General features: G+C 34.3%; 2 protein-coding genes across 2 annotated transcripts; one reads left to right on the top strand and one right to left on the bottom strand.

The window, feature by feature from the left end:
* The first annotated feature begins 2677 nt into the window (after nt 1-2677).
* Nucleotides 2678-5207, top strand: LOC143625136 (endonuclease 4-like). Its single transcript, XM_077095577.1, has 9 exons — nt 2678-2789; nt 3554-3734; nt 3823-3933; nt 4034-4089; nt 4183-4266; nt 4382-4474; nt 4567-4634; nt 4726-4799; nt 4920-5207. Exons 1-9 carry the CDS (start codon nt 2685-2687, stop codon nt 5117-5119), a joined length of 972 nt encoding a protein of 323 aa, XP_076951692.1. The 5' UTR covers nt 2678-2684; the 3' UTR covers nt 5120-5207.
* Nucleotides 5208-15531: 10324 nt separating this feature from the next.
* LOC143625045 (uncharacterized) lies at nt 15532-18783 on the bottom strand. Its single transcript, XM_077095508.1, has 3 exons — nt 18570-18783; nt 16962-17478; nt 15532-16137 (listed from the first exon to the last, which is right to left on the bottom strand). Exons 2-3 carry the CDS (start codon nt 17211-17213, stop codon nt 15532-15534), a joined length of 858 nt encoding a protein of 285 aa, XP_076951623.1. The 5' UTR covers nt 17214-17478; nt 18570-18783.
* Nucleotides 18784-22285: the final 3502 nt, after the last annotated feature.

Genomic DNA, 22285 nt, shown 5'->3' with positions numbered 1-22285 from the left:
TATTTCATTCTTACATTCCAATCTTACAATTACTTTATAATGAACCTCAAACTTGGTGTGATAACGATAAGCCTAGCGAAGATTCTAAATTCGAATCCAGCTTGCAGCTTCAATCTATTTAAAAGTCATTTATGAGATCAATCTGTTTGAAAGCCACAATCGAATATGATGTGTGCATATATACCCTTATCTTAATCTTAATTAAATGATCATATAAGGACGGCTAGCGGGCCTAACATGTATATAACAAGATGTATAAATCTTTGTAAGACTCACCCAAACAATTTATCTTGTTAATTTGTTAGCTATCAAAACCCTCATTGGAGTAAACTTGACAATGATACTTTAGACTTTTACGAACTAGGATGTGAATAAAACAAACGAATTCAGAATTTAACAAGAAAATATATACAGCTAGCCGGTGCATAAAGACACACTCTTTGGCTTATATATATAGATATCATCACACGTTACATTCTCATTATTATTCCAACTGACCCACTCCTACCCATGGTGATCAAGACGCCTACTTCCGATGTCGCAGCCGATATGTGTTCATCCGAGTCACTCTCTTTAACCGGTCTAGTATGCACTCAAGCCCAACCTAGAGATCCCGAACCAAAATATCACCGCAGAAAAGCCACAAAGGTTTCAGAAAATGATATAAATTTTGAGTTCAGTTATTCTGCAGAGTCTCCCGCAGTAGTTAAGCTTCACAAGAAATCGGAATCGAGTGATCTTTTTGAGCTGAAACCGGATCAGCAATCACAAGTTCATGGACATTTGACCATGAAAGATGTGTTGGAGCCGCAGTATAAAGGCGGGATGAAGAAGGTGAAGGATCAGAACAATGGTGGTTTTGCTCAGAAGCTCATGCAGTCAATCACCACTCCGTGTAGAAGTTGCAAGGCGGTTGAACCATCGGCAGTTAGTAGAGCAAACACGGTGCAAGGGGTTTAAACTTTAAGGTTTAAACATATATTATGCTTTCTCTCATTTTCTTATCCATTTAGCTATAACTTAGTTTGGAATTAATGTGTTACTCGGTGAAACAATAGTTTTTTAATCAATAATATAATCTCGTTCATGACATTGTTCGAAGTATGGGGACTATGATCATCTATAGCTAATGGGTGATAATTGTTGATGTAACTTAAACACACACTAAAATAATCAAGTTTTAGATTGACGTATCTAACATGCTTGGATTGTAAGTCATGTTTGGTTGGTATGTTTAGTTAAATGGGGCCAGCTAGCAAATCAGTTTAATTAGACAAATTGACCCACCAACACGTTCATGACATTAAAATGTTTACAACTTGAATATTGCCATCGAGCCATTTAGACAAGTGTGTTAAACAAGGCGTGCTTGGGTTAATGCTTGCTAGAACAAATTCTAACTCGATAGACACCAATGTTCTTTGAACTTAACCTGTAATCACCATGCATCAAGATTCAAGGATTAACAAGTTATCTTGAATTTTATGCCAAAAACCACTTAATCAAATTTCTTGTTAACTTTCTGATAATGATAACGCCTTATAGAAATATCCAAATCCTTCATTGATTTCTTAATCTCATCGTTCTTTTCTCTCACACTTACATTTTTGTGTCTATTTACATGACAACCCTCATCCTCATCATTTTTTTTAAAGTTTACAGGCTTGACAGAAAGCTGTCTCTCATATTTCATTATTATTTATGCCAAACTTAACGTTTATTCTTTAACACCCTATGTTAACATCTAACCCATTGTCAACACAACTATCAGACTTTATTCGAATCATCAAAACCTATCATAAAAGTGATAAAACTACAACATATATATAATTAACTCAAAAAATGAGATGTCGCATTAGCGGATACTATTATTCCAGTTACCTGGCCAACCGGACAATTGGTTGTGTCGTAAAACTATGATCAATGATTTGGATCTATTTGGTAAATGGTATTATATATTACTATATAACAAATAACAAGTTTGATGCCGCAAGTGTTCTGCCGGCCACTTGGTGGCACCGAATTGGTCCGTAACTCTTTTTTTTGTTTTTTAGTTCAGTAATCGTAACGGAAACTGATCGAACATCAATTTTTTTTAACTTTTTTAGTCCTGGTTTCATAACAAACGTGGCGGAAACCGACCGAATTCCTGTAGACTCACCGCATCAACGCCCGAGATCGACAACAGTCGAGTTTTACCAACCGAAGCCACTACAATGGTCCACCTCAATTTTTATATTTTTTTTTGTTTTATATTTGGTTTTAATTTCGGTACAATAACGCACGTTCGAAACCGACTGAATTCGCGTCAACTTACCAGCTCAATGCTTGAGTTTTATCACCATTTGAGTCTTAACGACCTGCCGGCGCAATGCGCGAGGTAAAAAAATAGTTTTATATAATATTTTTTCTAAATACAAAATATAAATTTAAGTCACACAGCTTAGGACGTCGTATAGTTATTATTTTGTAGTTACCGCGAATATATATAAATATAAATTAGGGCTTTGAAGTTCAAGATCGAAGTGATCTGATCCATCGGCACCATACTTTAGTTGATCAGATTAGGTTAGGTAGGTACCCCCCCTGAACTAAACCACATCTTGACTTGATTCAGTTGATCAAACTATCTGTGAATCTGCTGTTTATTTTCTTAATTCCTCGTTTTATCAGAAGTAAGTCAAATGAGTGGGTTGGAGCTCTGGTCTATATTATTATTGTTGTTATTAGCTCCTGGAGTTAAAGGATGGGGCAAAGAAGGACACTACGCTACTTGTAAAATCGCTGAGGTCAAAATCAATTTCATTTCAAAATTTGTTTGTTATTTATTGCAATGCTTCTGATTCCAGTTTTGTGGAATGATTGTGTGTAGTATTTAGGAATTGGTATCTGATGTTATTAGTTATCATGTTTTCCATTCAAATCACAAAGTTTTTATTATGCAAAGTGACCATTGACCACTATACATTACTCAACTCTGTCAGTTAATTAGTCTTATTATTTGTCAGTTTTGAATGATATCTAAGAATAGGCACAACCTTTTGTTGCTGTTTGAGCTCGGCTCGTGAGTACTTTTTCAAGCTCTTTTATTATCTTACTTATATTTATATTTTGTATTAATTTTAATTATAAGTTTATATATAACATAATAAAAGCTATTTACTTGTTTTTATCATCATTTTCATACATTAATAATTGTTATAAAATATACATTAATTTATTACATAAAAATTATATCAATAATAGGCTCGCGAACCGGCTCGAGTTCAACAACTGAAGCTTGGGCTCGTCTATTAAACAAGCTTATTTTAGGCCCGAGCTCAACTTTAAGTGAGCCGGTCTCGAGCAGCTCAAAAGCGGCTTGGCTCGTTTGCACTCCTACTGTTGATTGTATGAATACGACCTCAATTATTTCTCTATGATTAACATTGTTAATTGTCATTTCTTTCTGATAAATATCACTTTTGTGTCAGTTATAATGTTATATAATAAGTAGGTTATAATCCTCGGTGAGAGATTGATGATTGTTGTAATTTTTGTTTTACAATATCAGTCATTTCTTAGTGAAGAAGCTTCAAGGGCGGTAAAAGAATTGCTTCCAGAAACCGCTGATGGTGATTTAGCTTCTGTGTGTTCATGGCCTGATGAAATCAAGCATCAGTACAAGTGGCGGTGGACCAGTGAGCTGCATTATGTTGATACCCCTGATTTCAGGTGTAATTATGATTACTGCAGTAAGTTAACAGTCTCCTGCAATTTCAAATTAGCAGCCCTAAATCCCTTAATAAGGCAATATAAGTAGTTATTATTATAATGTCATAGGGGACTGTCATGACTCATCTGGAGTCAAAGATAGGTGTGTTACTGGAGCCATTTACAACTACACAGAGCAACTTGTTACTGGCTATAATGTCTCAAATTCAGTTGTGAACTGTAAGCACCAACTGTCGTTATCTTTTTCTTTCTTTAAAGAAAAAAAGAAAAACTTTTCTACACTGTTTGGAAATTGGAACTTATAATTCTTTAATTACAGATAACCTGACCGAAGCACTTATGTTTCTATCTCATTATATTGGGGATGTGCATCAGGTTAGTTTGATTTGACCAGCATTTAAATACTTCTATCAAAACCAATGTAATTTATTGCAAAATGATAATTAAAATTTAGTTTTTTGTTTACAGCCTCTGCATGTTAGCTTTACTTCCGATGAAGGTGGTAACACAATAACAGTCAGTTGGTATAAGAGGAAGACTAATTTGCACCATGTATGCTAAAGTTTTATAAAGACTTGCATTTTTCTGTTTCTTTATACAGTTTTAATGTTTTATAGATTGATAACCTAAAAATGATTAAAAATCAGTTTCACTACTTATATTTCAGGTATGGGATAGTGATATAATTGAATCTGCCATGAAGACATTCTATGACAAGGATATAGACGTCATGATATCAGCAATTGAGAAGAATATTACCGTATGAATTGTATTCACTTGTTTAATAATAAACTTATATAAAAAGTACAAGCTTTCTCATGTTGTTTTTCTTATGTTATTTTTTTGAAATAGGATAAGTGGAGCAACGACATCTCATCATGGGCAGATTGTGCATCTGGTGAAGATGTTTGTCCCGACCCGTAAGAATCTTTATTTTATATTTTTAAGGATATTTTAGTCTTTTTCTTGATACGGGAATACGCACCATAACTGAGTGGTGATTTGTTTCAGGTGGGCTTCTGAAAGCATCAAGTGTTCATGCAATTACGCATATAGAAATGCTACACCAGGAAGCACTCTAGGAGGTGTGTTACATTTATTATTAACCTCAATTTAACAATAACATTTAATTGATAGAATTCTAATGAAGTCTTAGTTTGACGACATTAAAATGCATAATTGTTTTTTTTTTCACACCGTGTCAGACGAGTACTTTCTCTCACGTTTGCCGGTTGTGGAGATGAGACTTGCACAAGGCGGGGTCCGTTTGGCTGCAACACTTAACCGGATCTACGATCCATACGTTTCGATCTCAAACAAAGTAGCATTTTTTTGGGAATATCCAACACACGACTCACACGACTTGAAGCTGGATGTTAGTCAACAAACTTACTTTGTGAATTAGTTAATTGTGTTGGTTGTTGGTACGATAATCTTCTTTTGACATATGCATTATGCACAATCTTTACAGGTTTATTTGTGACAGCCTTCTTATTTGGTGCTCAAAATTATGTACATGCATAACACTTGAATTATATTCTGATCTAAGGGCTACCAGGTGGTTCTTTACGTTCTTAACTATCGTGCATCTCATTCGATTCTCTCTCCGTAAATAAGAAGATATCCCTAAAAACATTTTAGTGGAAAAATTATAAACCTTAAATGCATTATGAATTATAAAAACATATTTCACAAAAGATTGCAAGATTGTAGCTAGCATCCAAATTGTATTACATGGGTTCTAGCCTAGTAAATTATAACAGTAGCTCTAATATATAAGATCATATCAGTTCACCTTCATAGAGCTAAACCCGTTTTGAAAACATTTTGTGAAAAATTCTGAAAGTTACTTTTTATAGGAAGGTTGGTGCCCAATATTTAAGCTAGGACAAAACTTAAATAAAAAAAAACAGTTGAAATTGATCAACACAGTTATGTGAATATAAGTCACACAATGGCGTGTTCCATAAGTGGATCGAGTGACATGACTATAAAATAATTCAACAAATTAGCTACAAAATATCATGTGTTTTATATCCATTAAAAACTATAAAAAGAATACCAATTCATTTCCCAATAATACCGACATTGGTATCTATGTTGTTCAGTCGCAGTTGGTTCTTCATGTTATTGATACGACAACGACACCCGATATAGTTTCTGACACTAAAATATGCTTTATTTTGCAATCACGCATTTAGGATCTTTTCTAAAAATAAAGAACACGATATATATTATAAAAACTAAGGACGGGAAAGTTGAGTGAATCTTATTACAACTTCATGAAAGCCATTATCTTAGTTTAAAAAATCATGCTTAAAAGACTTTATACATGCAGACATGCTATTAAACCACTTGTACCGAGTTACTATGCAATGATAGTAGCTTGTCTCACCAAACATCAACTTTTCTCCTTTAGTTGTGTAATATTCGAGTGAAATCTTACTCCTAATATCCCTTTTTTTACTAGATAGGCTAAACGTACCCCTCTCTTTTACTTGTCATACCCCTTCCCTATACTTCAAATCATTTAATAATTTTATTTGATATATTGCTCCCCTCTAACATTTTTTCGTCTTATGGTCTTCCTTTAAAATATTAAATAAAAAACTATAAAGTTTGATTTTTTTTATTTATTTATTGTTTATCTCTCTTTTTTTTTTGTGTGTTTATGGTTGTTGAACATAATAATAGTATTTATTATTATCAGGGTCAATGCATTATTATATCATTATATTGTGTGAGTGACAAACACTAATATTGATACTATCAAGACAAAAAATGAATAATATTTACAAGATTAATAATAATAAAAATAAATTATCAATAACAATTTAATAGTTTTAATTTTGACATATTGAGTGGAGAATATTAATTGGTAACAAAAATGTTAAGAGATATGTAACTAAATAATGTTAAGAAAAATGGTAATTAGTTTGATAAGTTTGAGAAGGAGTATTTAGTAAAAATAATATAGACTAGGTTATTGACCCATGTATGACACGGGTGGACGTATAGAAATCGTCTAACAAACATATATAATTTTATATTATATTGTAATTGTAATTTGTAATATCTTTTCTGGGTCGACATGTCACACCCCCATCAATGGCGGAAACGCAGGGGCGTGATGACGTCATGAATCATAGTCACTGTTTATAGTGTATACAATAAATACTTCATAAAAATGCTTCTACATGCGTGTGACTCCATATGTGTTTCCAATGCTTCAATTACCTGAGAATGCATGCATAAAAACGTCAACAAAAATTGTTGGTGAGATTCACAGGTTTATATGACATATAAAAATATGTGTTTCTTGGACAATGAGTCAACCAATTTCTCAGACAGTTACCATGAGCTCCATGATCAAGACTTAACAGCGTTTTTATGATCGCCCCTCTTGATGTTCTAATGCGAAAAACATAGAAGAAACATATGGACAAATATCACCCGTTAGACCTCCAATCTAAGTTAGTGCGACTAACCACAGGTGGGGCGTGTTACTCCCAAATAGTACTATACATATCGATCACGTCTACAATAGTTAATGATCACAGATTCTAGGGGACTTTGACCGAATTATTGATTCAACTCATGTAACAAAATGAGACTGCGTTTCTACTCGTTTCCCAACATGTGTTTCTCCATGCATTCTCCCCCAAAGTTTCAAAACAATTTAATTAAAAAGGGGCCGTGAAACTCACCTGATTCTCAAACGTGCGCTAGAGGATACAAAAGTCCATGTCTCGTCCTACAAATGTCCTATAATGTGCAACGACAATTTAGATCTAACGCTTCATTTCCGATACTGAAGTGTTTCATGCATAACCGCGTTTCACCCAACTAGTTAGAAGACTTGTTTCATACGTATTTTGTTAAACTAAACCTGATTCGTCAACCCATTGGTGATAAGTTTCGTGACTTTTTTTTTATAAGCTTATATAAATATTACAATATCATTTTTGTGTTTTTGCGTCATAACACTCTGTCAGGTTTTAAAATCTAAACATACTCGTTTTTAACCGTTAAAAATATATAAAATTATATATTTTATTTCTAGAAAACCATTCTTCATTCTTGTCTTATATAATATGACTTGTATTTTATATTTATCGAGTTAAAATACCGTTTTCGTTCGTTTAAGTTCACAAATTTAATATCTCCCAATATTTTACAAGTTCATAATAAGACGTATGATTATGTATTCGCTCCTTTTAATAGGAAAATAATTTGTTACTAGTTTAATACCATAAATCCCTTTAAGTTCTAAAATATATCATTTTTGTTTATAAATTTGCATTTTTGTTCCGTCTAATCTTGTTGTCAAGTATATATATATATATATATATATATATATTGCAAACTATACTTTGCCAAAATCCATACAAGTCTCCAAACAATTAAACAATATGTTTTTCCTTTGTTATAACGTTTTATTTACTTAATTATCCTAAGATATATAGTTAACCTACTATATATGATTTTCTTATTACATGTTTACACACCCATGCATTCAACTTAAGTATACAACCGGATATTAATTGAATGCTTGTTAGTCATATATGTATATTTGTAGTTATATTAAAATAATGAACCCAAAGTTTTTACCATCCTGTTTAGGTTTCATATTATTATGGATTTTATGCCTAACAAGTTCATAACTCTTATTCTATTTAACATGTTAATGCTAACCATACTAGTTGGGTGGTTACTTTTAAGCATGAACATTCTCCATGATATACTTATATGAAATGAGATTTAGGATATACCTACGCAGCAACTCGGGGGTTGGTTTGAGGAAACGACCTTGAGCTAGCTTCACACTCCACCTTTAAGTCCATGTACGGTGTGTTTCGGGTTTAACGATGAACCGTAGAGTGTCTCAAGTTGGGTTCGGAGTTATAATGCGGGTCGACCGGTTGGCTGTGATATGCGATGCTAGGTTGTGACTGGTGGAGTGGTGTGCACCGGTGGCGCGGTCGGGCCGCGGCTGGTAACAGAGGGAGAAAGCAGCCGTTGGAGGTGGTGGTTTGGCGGCGCCGGAATGAGCAGCTGGTCGGGGGGTACGCTGATGAGGATACGGTGGCGGAGGGTGGCGGAGGGTGGTGGTGTTACAAGTCGAGAGAGACAATCGAAAATGAGAGAGAGAGAACCCGGATTGTGTGTGTCGTGTGGGTATGAGCTCAAAGCAACAAAGACTTGGGTTTGGGGTTGCTCTAGACCGAACCAAAGAGAAGAGAGTTTGCTTGTTTGTATAATATGCTTTGTGTGAGTTTCCTTTATAATTCAAAGAACTCTTTGTGCAGGTAGAGGAAAGAGACAAGGATTTGACATGACATGGCATGGCTTTTAAGATGGTGTAGGTTGAGTGGAGTAATAAGAAAAATATTCAAGAGATTGGGGTGTATTATTTTATGCCAAAAGTCAGTGTGTTAGGAACGTACAGGCTATAATTTATTTGGGTCTTGTCTCCTAATTAGATTGCTATTATGATGTCTTGGAGATATTTTGGTGCTTAACAAATTTCCACATGAAACAATAAGTGTTAAGTGTAGGTTTGAATTCTAATTAAGGTGTTTGATCAAGAGTTTTGGGTTAAGAGTCTAGGAATTTTAATTTAATGATATTGGATATTATTTTACTCTTGTATACACTTACGTATGATTGTCGCGTGTACTGTTATGGGCTTGTAATTCTTGTTCCCAATTCATATCACGTTTGTGTATGTCGGATGGACGAACTAGTGTGTGACCTGGGTATCCTCCAATGATTACCAATACAAGATATATAATGTGAATTCTTGATGCACGTTATAACCTAGTTACTTATATTCGAACCTATAATAAATGTTTCAGTTTAATTATTATTTATACTTTTACCGATAATAACATATTTTAACGGGGTGTCACACGACAACATGATATTTAGTTGTAAATAATACTGGTACGAAAATAAATAATTGTCAAACATAAAGATAAACCAAAATAAGATACAAAGTACAATGTTTAGAAACACAATTAAAAGTTAAAAAATTAAAATTTATAAACTAATAATTGTGTAGTTAGCGCAAAGAAAAGGTATGTGTCTACCATGAGTTCATATTCATATTTAACCAGGAAATCAATGAGACGATTAATAAGAAAAAATGACTAAGGACCAATAGACTACATATTTAACAAGTATGAATTAAAAATTGGTTATGAACATCACACCTTATAGTTGATAAATAATTCATTTTCATTACTCACCAGGTTTTTGTGAGTATAAATTTTTTTTTTGTTGATTAATAAATAGTAGATAACATGTTGAGTACAAATTATCGAGGTGATCACTATATTAACTTCAATAAAATGTTTAATATTATTAATGATTTGGAAAATCATATACCATGGGTAAATGATCTTATTTTTAAAACATAAATAAGACAACAAAATGCAAATGTTATAAAGGTATGTTTTGAAAAGTAAGAGAATTAAAACAATTAACAAATTCAAAAAACATTTATTTTCCAAACACCAGGTATGTTAAAGAATTAGATATTGACATATTACCTTAGAATATAAAATACCAAATTACAAAACAAACCATATATTCATATGATATATAAAAATTCAACACAAATCAAACCAAATTGGAAACATGAAGAAATTGTCTTAGAAAACAAAACACACTCAAACTGAAAGGCAAAAAAAAAGGTCTTCAAACGTTGCATTTATTTTGAGCCACCAACGTCCATCACATATCAACCTTTGAGGTGCCAAACATCACTAATTCATCAACATTCATTGGATTTGTTATTGGCCTTTAGACGCAATAACTTCAATATACGAACCTTGAGAAAACAATCATTCCTAAGCATATCCAACTCATTAAACATGGCTATGCTTTTTTTTGGGCTCCATTGTGTTGTTTGTAATAAAATAATAAGAATACAAACAAAGTATTAAATTGATAATTATTAAAATATATGAGCAATATCAATAATATGAATGAATGAAATAATTTGAGTAATACAAATGAACCTTACAAAGAAATGCGAAATTTCAGAATTTGATAGATGAAAATGTGTGGTTTTAAATTTCTTATGTAAAACTGAAAGTATATGGCGAGGGTAATAACATAAATATTTTTTGTTAGTTAATTTAAAAATGAATGTTATTCTCAATTTCATTCAAGGTAATCGGTTTGCACATAAATTTGAAATTTGAAATATGCAACAAAAATAAGAAAGTTGAAACATATAGTTAATCTAATTAATATTGTTATTAACGGTTAAACGGTGTTTAATGTAAAAATGATTTCACAAAGATAGTAATAAAAATAGGAGAGTTGAAACCTATAATTTATGTAATTATTATTGTTATTAATTGTTAAACATTTTTTTAAATTTAAAGGATACTCTAGAGAATTCAATTATGTTATGTTGAATGTAATTTATTTTTGAATTATTTTATTATCAACAAATTCTAAGAATGCATTGTATATATGGAAGTTAATCAAACGGACCAATAGAAAACAAGCAAAACATATTATTTTAATAGTATGTATGTATAGATATAGATGGGTGTACATTTAATAGCATCTTTTTTTCCTTCTTATCTAGTATACTATTAAGGGTAAGTTATTTTAAAAGGGGACAAAAATGAGAAACATGAGAATGATTTATATCCACATAAAAAAAACCCTTTAAAAAAACAAATAAATAATCACAACTCAAAATTTAATTAAAAAAACAAAAAAAAGTAAAAACACAAAAATGTTTCCACCGTCTTTCTCGTTCTTAAAAAAACACAATGTTGAGAGAAAAAATCATTGTGTCTTTTTGTTTATCATTGTGTGCTGTGTTTATTTTCGTCATTAATTGTGTCTTTTTTTCCTTGTCATTGTGTATTTTTTCTTGATATTGTGTTATATTAGTCAACATTGGGTTATAATTTGTCCGGCACTGTGTTATATTTTGCGATTTATTGTGTCTTTTGTTCATTTTAGTAATTGTGTCTTTTGACTCTGCATTGTGTCTTTTCAAGGTGTTTTTTTTAACGAGAATGACGAGGGAAACATTTTTGTTTTTTTTTAATTTTTTATTTATATTTTGAATTATGACTTTTTTATTAATTTTTTGAGAATTTTTTTGAGGGGTTTTTTAGGTGATCACAAATCCTTCTCACCCTTCTCATTTTTGTCCCCCTTTGTATTTTAACTTTTCTCTACTATTAAAGCAATAACTCTTTCCATAAATAATATGTATTCTCATAATTTATTTCTAATAAAACAATTCAAAATTATATCGAATTACATTCAACATATTATAATATAATATACTATTAATAATAATAATACCTGTATTCCTTAATGAGTTTGTGTTTTTCTTTTCAAAGTTTCATGGTTGTTATTTTTTTTTATTTTGCTTTCATTTCGGCTTTTGGTTTTTTGTTCGGTTTTAGTTTTTATAAAGTTGTTTCGTTTCGTTTTCGATTCGATTTTTTTTTAGTTTGTTTTGGTTTTTACAGTTTTTGGTTCGGCTACAGATTTATCGTTTTTAGTTTTTTAATTTCATTTCGGTTTTTGTTTAGTTTTGTTGTTATTAGGTTTTATTTAAGTTTTTGGTTTTGGTTTTATGAAGTTTATGTTTTAAAGTTTTAAATTTTTTTCATAAATATTCTACCATATAAAGTTATTCTTTGTAAGTATGTATTTCAATACTTTGTTTGCGTATGAATATAAATTTCAATTAGAAATCACGTTGCTGTCTCAAAAATATATTAAAAAATAACCCGTCTTTTGATATGATACATATGTTTACTTTACGATTTATATATTTCCGTCTGTGTCGTACACGGATCAATAACCTAGTAACATATTATTAAAGGGATATCATACTCTTATACATCAAATGCAATGATGGTAACTTTTCTCACAAAACATTCTTTAATTTTTTTTCCTTTAAGTTATCTTACTAATATATTAAAGCAAAATCATTTGTCCACATGGCATTCATCTAGGTTGTCTACATAGGATGCCACATAATCAATTGCATTTTATATTTTATCCATCTCATTAATATTTAAATTAAATTATACTTATAAATCAAATTAACATAATTGTAAAAAAAATAATGGTTGCTAAAATAAAAATACGTTTTTGCCTTAAGTCCTTAACTTATGCATATTACTCATAAGTTGAAACTGTTGACTCTTATTTTTCCTTAATTTATGCTTATTACTTATTAGTCTTAGGTGCTGTTTGTTTTTGCAGACATAAACTGTCTGCAAGCTGATTTCATCTGTTTTCATGTCTGCAACTGAAGATGTGGTCTGAAGATCTGCAAGCTGAAAATATAAGACTGTTTGTTTTTATAAGCTGATACTGTCTGCATAACTGTCAAACTTATCTCACAAGATAGAAGTCATTTATTCAAGTTACATAGAAAATATAATAATAAAATTGTGGCGGCGGACGGTGGGTAGTGGCGATGGATGGTGGTGGTGGACAGTGGGTGGTGGTAATGGACGGTTTTGGTGGGTGGTGGACGGTGGTAGTTGACGGTGATGGCGTCCGACAGTGGGTGGTGGTGGTGATGAACGGTTGTGGTGGGTGGTGGACGGTGGTGATTGGTGGTGGCTGTGATGGATGGTGGTGGTGGTGGTGGTGGCGGACGATGGGTAGTGGTGGTGGATGCTGGTAGTGGCGGCGGACGGTGGGTAGTGGCGGTGGATGGTGGTGGACGGTGGCAGTGGGGGATGGTGGTGGTGGCGTACGGTGGGTGGTGGTGGCGGACGGTGGTGGGAGGAGTGGATGAGAGGGTGGCTTCAAAGGGATAAGAGTATGATTTTTTTGCGAAGATGTTTTAAGCAAGATTTCTTTGCTTTTCTTTTAAGATGAAAGAAGATAACTTAAGATCTGTTTTAAGAAAAAAAACAAACAGTCTTCAAGGGTAATGTCTGCGCGCGTGCAGACATTCCCTTGAAGATGTTTGAAGAAAAAACAAACACCCCCTTAAAATCAAATTATGTTTCAAATAATTTTTATGTTTACCAAGTTTAACAAAAATAAACTGCTAACTACATCACTATATAAGATTACATGATCAGAACACATTTTTCATCAATTCCATCATTTCTGTCGATGTTAGAAACTACTATGTGCAAGTACGTAAGTTCCTCAGCCAATTTTTCAAGCATGTAATGATTGGTTATTCAATATGAAATACCATTAATTCTTATAGTAATCGTTTCATCATTTTAACAGGTAAATGGAGAATCAAAAACATCACAGTGCTTAATGAAATGGACATACTTTGAATTAGGGGTGTTCTTCGGGTTATTTATTCGGGTTTCGGGTTGTTTGGGTCGGTTTGTTCGGGTTAGATAAACCATAAGGCATTTAATTTTGGTTTGCAACTTAAAATTAATAGTGTATAAATAATTAAATATATCAAAAACTTATTAAAAACTTATAAATATAAACTATTATATAAAATAACTGAATTTACGTATTACATATAATATTTTTTTACTTTATTATATTTTATACCGTGTGTAACACGGGCTATAACCTAGTAGTGCAATATATTAAAGTGATATCTTACTCTTGATACATTAAATGCTTAACTTTTCTCACAAAGCATTCTTCAAATTTTTTTCCTTTAATCATGCAAAGTTATAATGCAATATATTAAAGCGATATCTTACTCTTGATACATTTAATGCATAACTTTTCTCACAAAACATTCTTTAAATTTTTTTTCTTTAATCGTGTTAAGTTATATACTATTATAGTGCAATATTCAAGTGATAATTTACTTCTGATATCTTTTGTATTTAATGCATACGAGTATATGACTATTTAAGAAGTATTGGGTACACCCACACCAACCATCATCTCTTCATTCTAATATCAATCATTCAAGCAACATCCAACATCAAACTAATGGCTTTCACATCAAAACGTGCTCTTGTGCTAGCATTTCTTATGTTGGCATTTCTTTTCATGACGTTTGTTCCATGTTACGGTATGAGAAATTTCTTTAGTTTTCATGTATTGTATTTTAAAGTTACTCAGTGCAGTCCATAAACATTACAATGAAGAAATGTACTAATCGAATGTTTTTATATACAGCTCCTTCTCCAGCATGCCTTGGAGATTGCAGTGCGCTAAAGGAGGATTGCTTACATCTTTGCCAAAGATTGCAGTTTTCAACCGGTTCTTGTGTAGGAAATCGGTGTTGTTGTCAGTAGTGATTCATGAAAATGATTTATTTCATGTAAACCATACTTCGTTTAGAGGACTTTGATGCTTAATAAAATCGCCTAGAATAAAGCTGCTTCAGGTAAGGTGGCAAAACATGAAAAGGCGTGTCTTGACAACCAACATGTATTTATTCCTTTTGCTTTTGACACTTTTGGTTTCCTCGCGCCTGAAGCTGTGGAGCTACTTACCCGTGTTCTGCGGGTCATGCATAGTAATGTTATGACTTCAAGATCAGCAAATATAGTTTTTAAAAGATTGGGTTTTGCGATTCAAAAGGGGGTAGCGGCGCAGCTTGTTGCCCGCTTGCCTTCTGTTTCGATGTAATCCAATAAACAATTTATATCATAGATCATTTAATTTCATCATATTCTCACATTCTTCATTTTTCTAAATTTTTATCACCTGATATTGCTTACAGTTGATGAAAAGGACAACTATCAAACTCATGTACTAAACTACTAATAGTAACTTTCTGAAGATTTCCTCAACAGATAAGCCAACTAATGACATAATAACTTTTAACTACGAAAAAGACAACTATCAACAAATCCACCTCAGCATCCATCACTTTTGATGAGTCTTTTTCTGATGTACACAATTTCTAGGTGGTGGCAGCGGCTGTTTACCACCTCTACTGCCACCTCCAACCCTCCTCGACCGCCCTAATCCTCTTTTAATGGTTTTCGGATCACCAGCACCAAGAAAGTCAACATTTGACTTTTTACTCCCTTCGGCCTCGGGATTCAGGGTACTAGAAATGGAATTACTGCTGACTTTCAAATACCCATGTGGGCCCGCCATCGGGCTATTAACTGGAAACTTAACCACGAGCTTCGGTTGTTTACATGGGGCCCGTGGTCTAACACTTCGGGGTCTCACAGGAGTGGACATTGAAGGAAAACATAGGACAGATGATAACGGTCTGCTACTGTTGCTGCTGCTAGAATCGGTTAATAACTCTTTGTACTTTTTGGTTAATATGCCCCGAAAGGTCAATGCAGACTGGTACTCTCGTGTCCGTTTTGAGTAGAACACGAGGGCGTTATTGGCAAGTAAAAGCAAGTCTTTGAAGAGTTCTCGCGCTGACTTTATACAGTTGTTAGCAATTCTTGATCGTATTGTGTCAATATCCATATGTTGCTTGATGGTTTTTCTATACCGTGCTCGTTTCTGCAAAAAAAAAAAAAGACTTGACTTTCAAGGTCAACGGATGGACTATAAAAAAAACTTTGACTTCTTGGGTCAACGGACTAAACTTCATTATCAAGATTGACAAGGGTTTTTTAAATCTTGGAAGAAATAGCTTGTCTACATATAAAATGGCAAAAATAGGGGTAGCAATTTTGAAAAGGGCCGTGTTTGGGTTAACCTATTTAACCCCTTTAGTTAAAAAAGTCGACCCGCCAACCTGCTTAACTCATTCTTTTACAACCCATCAACTCGATTAACATGTTTACAACTTGGTTATCACTTGCCAAACCTTTTGATGTGTGATTAAACATGGACTGTGCTTGAGTTGAACAATTCACCCTCACACAACAGAGTCCCCTTAATTTGAAAAGCAGTGAGTTTGACCTTTTGACCACAAAAGTCAAACCATCACACTTGTTTTTCGCTACATACTATCGGTTATTATTAGAGGTAGCAAGACAAGCAGTTCGGGCAGGCTGTTAACCAGTCAAAGCTGGCCAGGCTAAAAAAACTAAACAGTATGTGTCAGCGATCAACCCGGGTCAGGGTCAAGTTGGAATGACCCATAAAGGAAAATAGTAATTTTACAATAATAATCCAAAATTTTTTAAATAATATCAATTTAGGAGGTTGTATACTTGTATGTCCTGAAAATAGACCTGGGCAACTTTCAGCCCGTTTACGGTTTAACTGTTCCTTTTTAGCTTTTTTTTTATTTCGTGTTTCATACAACACAACCCAACTTGACCGCTGATAACTAAACATGTCAATGAAGAGAACCCAAGACTGAGGTCATTTATTACCTGACTATCAAGACGACGTCTAAAGACCATTGCATACTGGTTCTCTGTAACAGAATTAAAAATTCCCACCAAATCATCAAACTGTGGTCCCTCTGCATCTGCGCTTGACGACCGCACACAACCACTGCTCGTTGAAGTCTCGCCCTGCCGAATCCCGCTACTAGACCCCAAATTCTCACCCTCTACGAAATCTTCTTTCGCATCCCAATTACCATCTTTCCTCTTTCGTTTCCCTCTTCTTTTTCTAATCATGCATGATTCAGGTGCTTCTAGTTTTCCTTCGGGTGAATCTAGTTTGGGTTGCGGTTTTGTTTCAAGATTTTCAAGATCTTGGGTGAAGCTTCCAGCAGATACTTCAAATTCATCTTTTGATCCTTGTTTTTGAATACTTTTAATGTTGACCGTGTTTGTTTTTGGTGATGATAGAGGTGGGGATTCGGTCTGGCTTGAATTGTAATAGATTTGATCACTTGTCACACTTTGAGCTTTGATATTCTCAAGCTTTGATACCAGAAGCCTATAGAAAAGTTGCAGTTTCTAAGCAAAGCCGTAGCTGATGAAGCAAAAACAATTTGACTATTTGATTCATAATATTTCACATTTTGTTGCAACCTAATTGTTGTTTCAGCAAAAATTAGGGGTGCCACCATGTCGGGTTGGCTGGTTGAACTGTTAACCCGAACACGACCCATATTTTTATTTGTGTCAAAAACATCAATCCTAACCCGCACACACTTACAATCGTGTAACCCAAACACGACCCATTTAACCAATTAATCTAAACGTGTCAAACGGGTTGACAGGTTATAGCCAAGTTGTAAATGTGTTGATCGAGTGGGTGGGTTGTAAGGATATGGGTTAAAGGAGTCATAAACGGGTTAGTAGTGTTGGCCCAGACAGATCAAACGAACAAACAAACACGAGATATTGGGGTGACAACCCGCGACTCTTTTCATATAACCAAACAAACTTATCAAACGAACATCACGAACATAACAAACTTACATGGAGAAGAGACTTCTTGACTCTCACACAAATAAAACTAATAATTTAGACCCTATTTATAGACCTACTAAACTTGCTCTCCAAGCCAAACCTAACTTGGGAAATAAGGCAAACTTATTCTAGAATAATCCATATTAAAACAAACCATCAACTTTAGTGATAATTCAAGATTATTCTTCAAGTAGGTCGACCAGTTTAACTAAACAAGTTAGCGGATCAGCTTGTTTAACAAAACTGTTTAAACAGATCAAACCTGAACACCACCCGTTTTTTAAACATGTTGGATACGTCAACCCAAAACGTGATTCATTTTGTGTCGTGTCCGAAATTGCCACCCCTAGCAAAAATGCCAAAAAACATACATAGTATGCGTGATTCTAGATAAATTATGGAAATGTAGATTGGAAAAATGAAAACTTTTGAATCATATTTGAATCGATTAACTATTCAATAAGGATTTGGACAAAAGGTGTTCTGGGTCAACGCGGCCCGTTTTGACCAGTTACTAAGTATAACCATTTGGCCAAGTTTACTCATAAAGAAGTGCATAAACAGTAAAAAATTGATAGGTTTGACCTATAAAATGAAAAAGATGAGACTGACCCGATTGACTCTTCTGATTTCTCGAGGGCCCGCTTCAATTCAGCTACTCGACGTTCACGAAGCTCATCATACCAATATCTAACGGATTAAAACCATGGTGACCAATAAATTTAAATCCTGTTCAAGATTTGTTTAAAAAACAATCGCGCTGTGTATAACAAGTTTGACAAAATCAAATAGTGATTTTGACTTTCTTAACCATCCTGGTTGACTTTTCATTGTAAACACAGTAACAAAAACATACATCATTTTGACAAGATCAAGTAGTTTTCTTTTTTTAGTTTATATCTCTGCAATTGGTCGAAAAGCACAAAGTTTGCAAACTACACAGGTTTATTGACATTTTTGTAATCGTTTTATTTTGAAACCATAAAACTAAACCAAGTTCAGTGGTTCAAAAATCAATCACTAAAAAGAGTTCGACTTTAGGAGTGAAAATGACCCAAATGTAGGTGTCGACTGAGAACCATGAGCTTGATTCTTGGACCACAAGCAAGTGCAAGTGTGTGCGGGTGGGGTAGCTCTAGCTCTAGTATAAATACATGGTGTGAAAAAAACAGGATCCTCACTTGCAACTAGTAAAGCGTTGTTGCAGTTCTTCGTACCTCGCTCTACATGCCTGCAGGTTGTATAATGTGAGTACAAAACAACAGTTTTTCAGATAAGCAAAAAACCACCACTTTCATCAAAACTACTTGTCATTAATCAAACACTTGCATTTTCTAGTTAACTATTATGGTAACCTCAATTTGGATTAATATAATAGATAGAAACACAAACAATCTTTCATTCATTTCCCATGTGATTATTAAAATAAAAATAAAAATGTGGAAACAATCTTTAAAAGCCACCTATTATCAATTTATCCCATTTGCTTTCTTTCATTTTCTTGAAAGCAAATTCATACACTTTTCTTCATTAAGAAATAGTTAGTTTGTATCAAATTTTATAAAATAGGAAAGGTGGGCCCACATGACAAAATGTTTTTCCACTCAATACAAAACACATAATTCGTTACGATTTCACTTTTTAATTAAAGACAAAACATCAAAACTAGTCATTTATGTTTGTACGTTTTTTCAGTGGTTGTCCTTACGCAAACTTAATGGCAGAAATCATCCATTTTGTTAAAAAATTATATCACGTTAGGTCCTTTGGCTCTAACCCAGTTAAGTTTTCTCGTTAAAACTAATCATGTGCAAAGCACATGAGGGTAAATTCGTCTTTTACTCTTTGAGGGACTATTTATATAGATAAATTAAACTTTGAGCTAAGATGAAAATATTTAAAGATTTCTCTCTCTCTCTCTGCAACCTTCAATTCATCCTCTCTCTATCTCTCCCTCTTTACACCACTACCATCACCATCACCATCACCAACCACCACCATCTCCGGCTACCATATTTTCTGTCGGCCACCGCCACCAAATACTCCCTCTCTCTTCTTTACTCTATTTTTTATTGCTATTTTCGAGCTTCAAGCTTCTCACGCTTCTTTACTCAGCTTTCAAGCTTCTCACACTTCAACCGTGGATAGCGGCAGCGGGTGGGAGGCGGCGGCCGCCGCCCAGTTTACTCCGATCAATTGAACCCTATATGTAGAGGAGTATAATGGCGAGTAGCGTGACCACCGTTAACGAGTGGGGTTGTGGAACCATTGCAGTGTAGCTATTGTTTGATTTTTTTTAATTAAGGTTTTACAACGAGTAAACAAAGATCCAGATCCCACAATTTTATGTTCTAATACCTCGGTTTTGGGTTTGGAAACCCTAATTCAGAAATTGGTTATGGAAAATTGGGGGTTTTAGTGTCTGTTATGTTGTTGTTGTTGAGCTAGTCGGAGAGGAAGCCGTGGACTGTTTTCAGCGGTGGGGTGTGGCGGGATTGGCGGAGATGGTCGGAAGCTGTGGAAAATTGGGTAATGATGTTTGTCGGCGGCGGGGTCGATGACGACGGAGATGGCAACGGCGAGATCCACATATCAGTGACATGGTTGAGGAGGTTGGTGGGTGTGGTGCTTAACGGTGACGGAGATGGTTGGATGTGTTTTCTCTAAGGTGTCTGTCGGTCATGAACAAGACGAGGACGTGAATGATGAAAGGGGTGGTGATGATGGGGGCGGGTGGTGGGTGAATTTGGGCTTGAAGAAATATGAAGGGGACTGTGATGGTGACAGCAGGTGGTAGGCGGTGGCGGTCAGCAACAGGTGGTGGCAGTGCTGGTTTTGGATTTTGGAGGGATAAAGACGATAGGCAAAGTTACCAAATTACCCTCATATGCATTGTACATGGCCAGATTTAACAGAAAATAAACTGGGTTAGCGCCAAAGGACATAACATGCAAAGGATTTGAAACATAAAGTATGTTTTATGTCATTTCTTTCGCGAAAGAACGTCCATTGAAAAAACGTTCAAACATAAAGGACTAGTTTTGCCGTTTTGTCTTAATTAAACTACTTAATTAAACTACTACTACAAGCAAATAATAATAATAATAATGAAATAGTATGTGAGACCTCTGGGGTTAAGTAAAACGGGTAAGCGGTTCGGGTTCGGAGTTCGGAGGAAATGAGGTCCCAGTCACCGATGCCGTGGCGGAGAACAGCACCGCCGAGGATAAGCTCCTCCCACGTACCCCATACCTTCCTCCTCATGGCGTCATCCATTCCCGCCAAAACCCACCTTTTATATCATGAAAAAAGAAAAACAGGGCGTCCGGCGCACGCTAACAGAAACCCTTATTCCGACGCCGGCGAAAGAAAGTCGAAAAGGGTGTTCGGTTTTGAGGTTTGGAGGGTTGATTATCGGTCGGAATTGGAATCGGAATCAGAAAAAGTAAAGTAAAGGGGTTAAGAAAGAAGATTAAATAATAAGAAGAAGAAGAAGAAAGAAGAATTGGGTCTGAAAATTTTGAAATAATATGGAAGAAGGAATATGATAATGATAATGATGGATGAATTGATGATACAAAATTACAAATACGAAGAAGAATGGTTTCCCTGTAAATTCTCTCTCCCTCTCTTTCTCTCTCTAAGATAGGCATCCAATTTTGTTTTCTTTTTTACTCCTTTTGTTTTTCAAAAAGTTTTTATTTTATTATCAACTGTTAATAAACAGAGAATTGACCAGATATTTTGTGCGGAGTGACCAAATGATAAAAGTCCACCGACATCTGGCCGACTAAGCTGTACGGAACCCTAAAGCATCTCCAAGTTATCTCCAGTTTCGAGAAAAAAGCCTACCCGCCCGAATGTCCACTGGTGAAAGACGCCCTCGGTGACCTCCCACTAAAGTTACACATGTGTAACCAACCGAGTTACTTCAGTTTAGACCTTAGTAGGAGGCGTCAGCACACAATTGCTTAATTCTAAACATGGACGTTTCTAATTTGTGCCTTAAAAATGGGAAGACATTTAAATTTAATTAAAACATCTTGGCATGACTTTTCTTGTAGCTGAATTTGTTAGTTCCCTATAAACTCATTCATGTGGAATTAAACGGTTGATTCTTGATATTATATGATTACAAAGACATTATTGTTTACCAGAGAAATTTCTTTAAATCTTGATTTTTTATCCAAACTATTTCTAATGCTGATTATAACACCATTTCTCATAAGAACAGCAACATCTATTCTTGGTTAGGCCAGATTGTTCTAGTCATCGAATTTCTTATTTATCAAAAAACAATTTGTGTCAACCTGTAAATACATGAGTCA

Source organism: Bidens hawaiensis, unplaced genomic scaffold, assembly GCF_021521415.1.
Source record: "Bidens hawaiensis isolate Kalapana, Puna unplaced genomic scaffold, B.hawaiensis_p1.1 tig00004020_1, whole genome shotgun sequence".
NCBI classification, from domain to species: domain Eukaryota; kingdom Viridiplantae; phylum Streptophyta; class Magnoliopsida; order Asterales; family Asteraceae; genus Bidens; species Bidens hawaiensis.
Note: the sequence above shows the minus strand (reverse complement) of the source record. Positions and strands in the feature narration are given on the sequence as shown.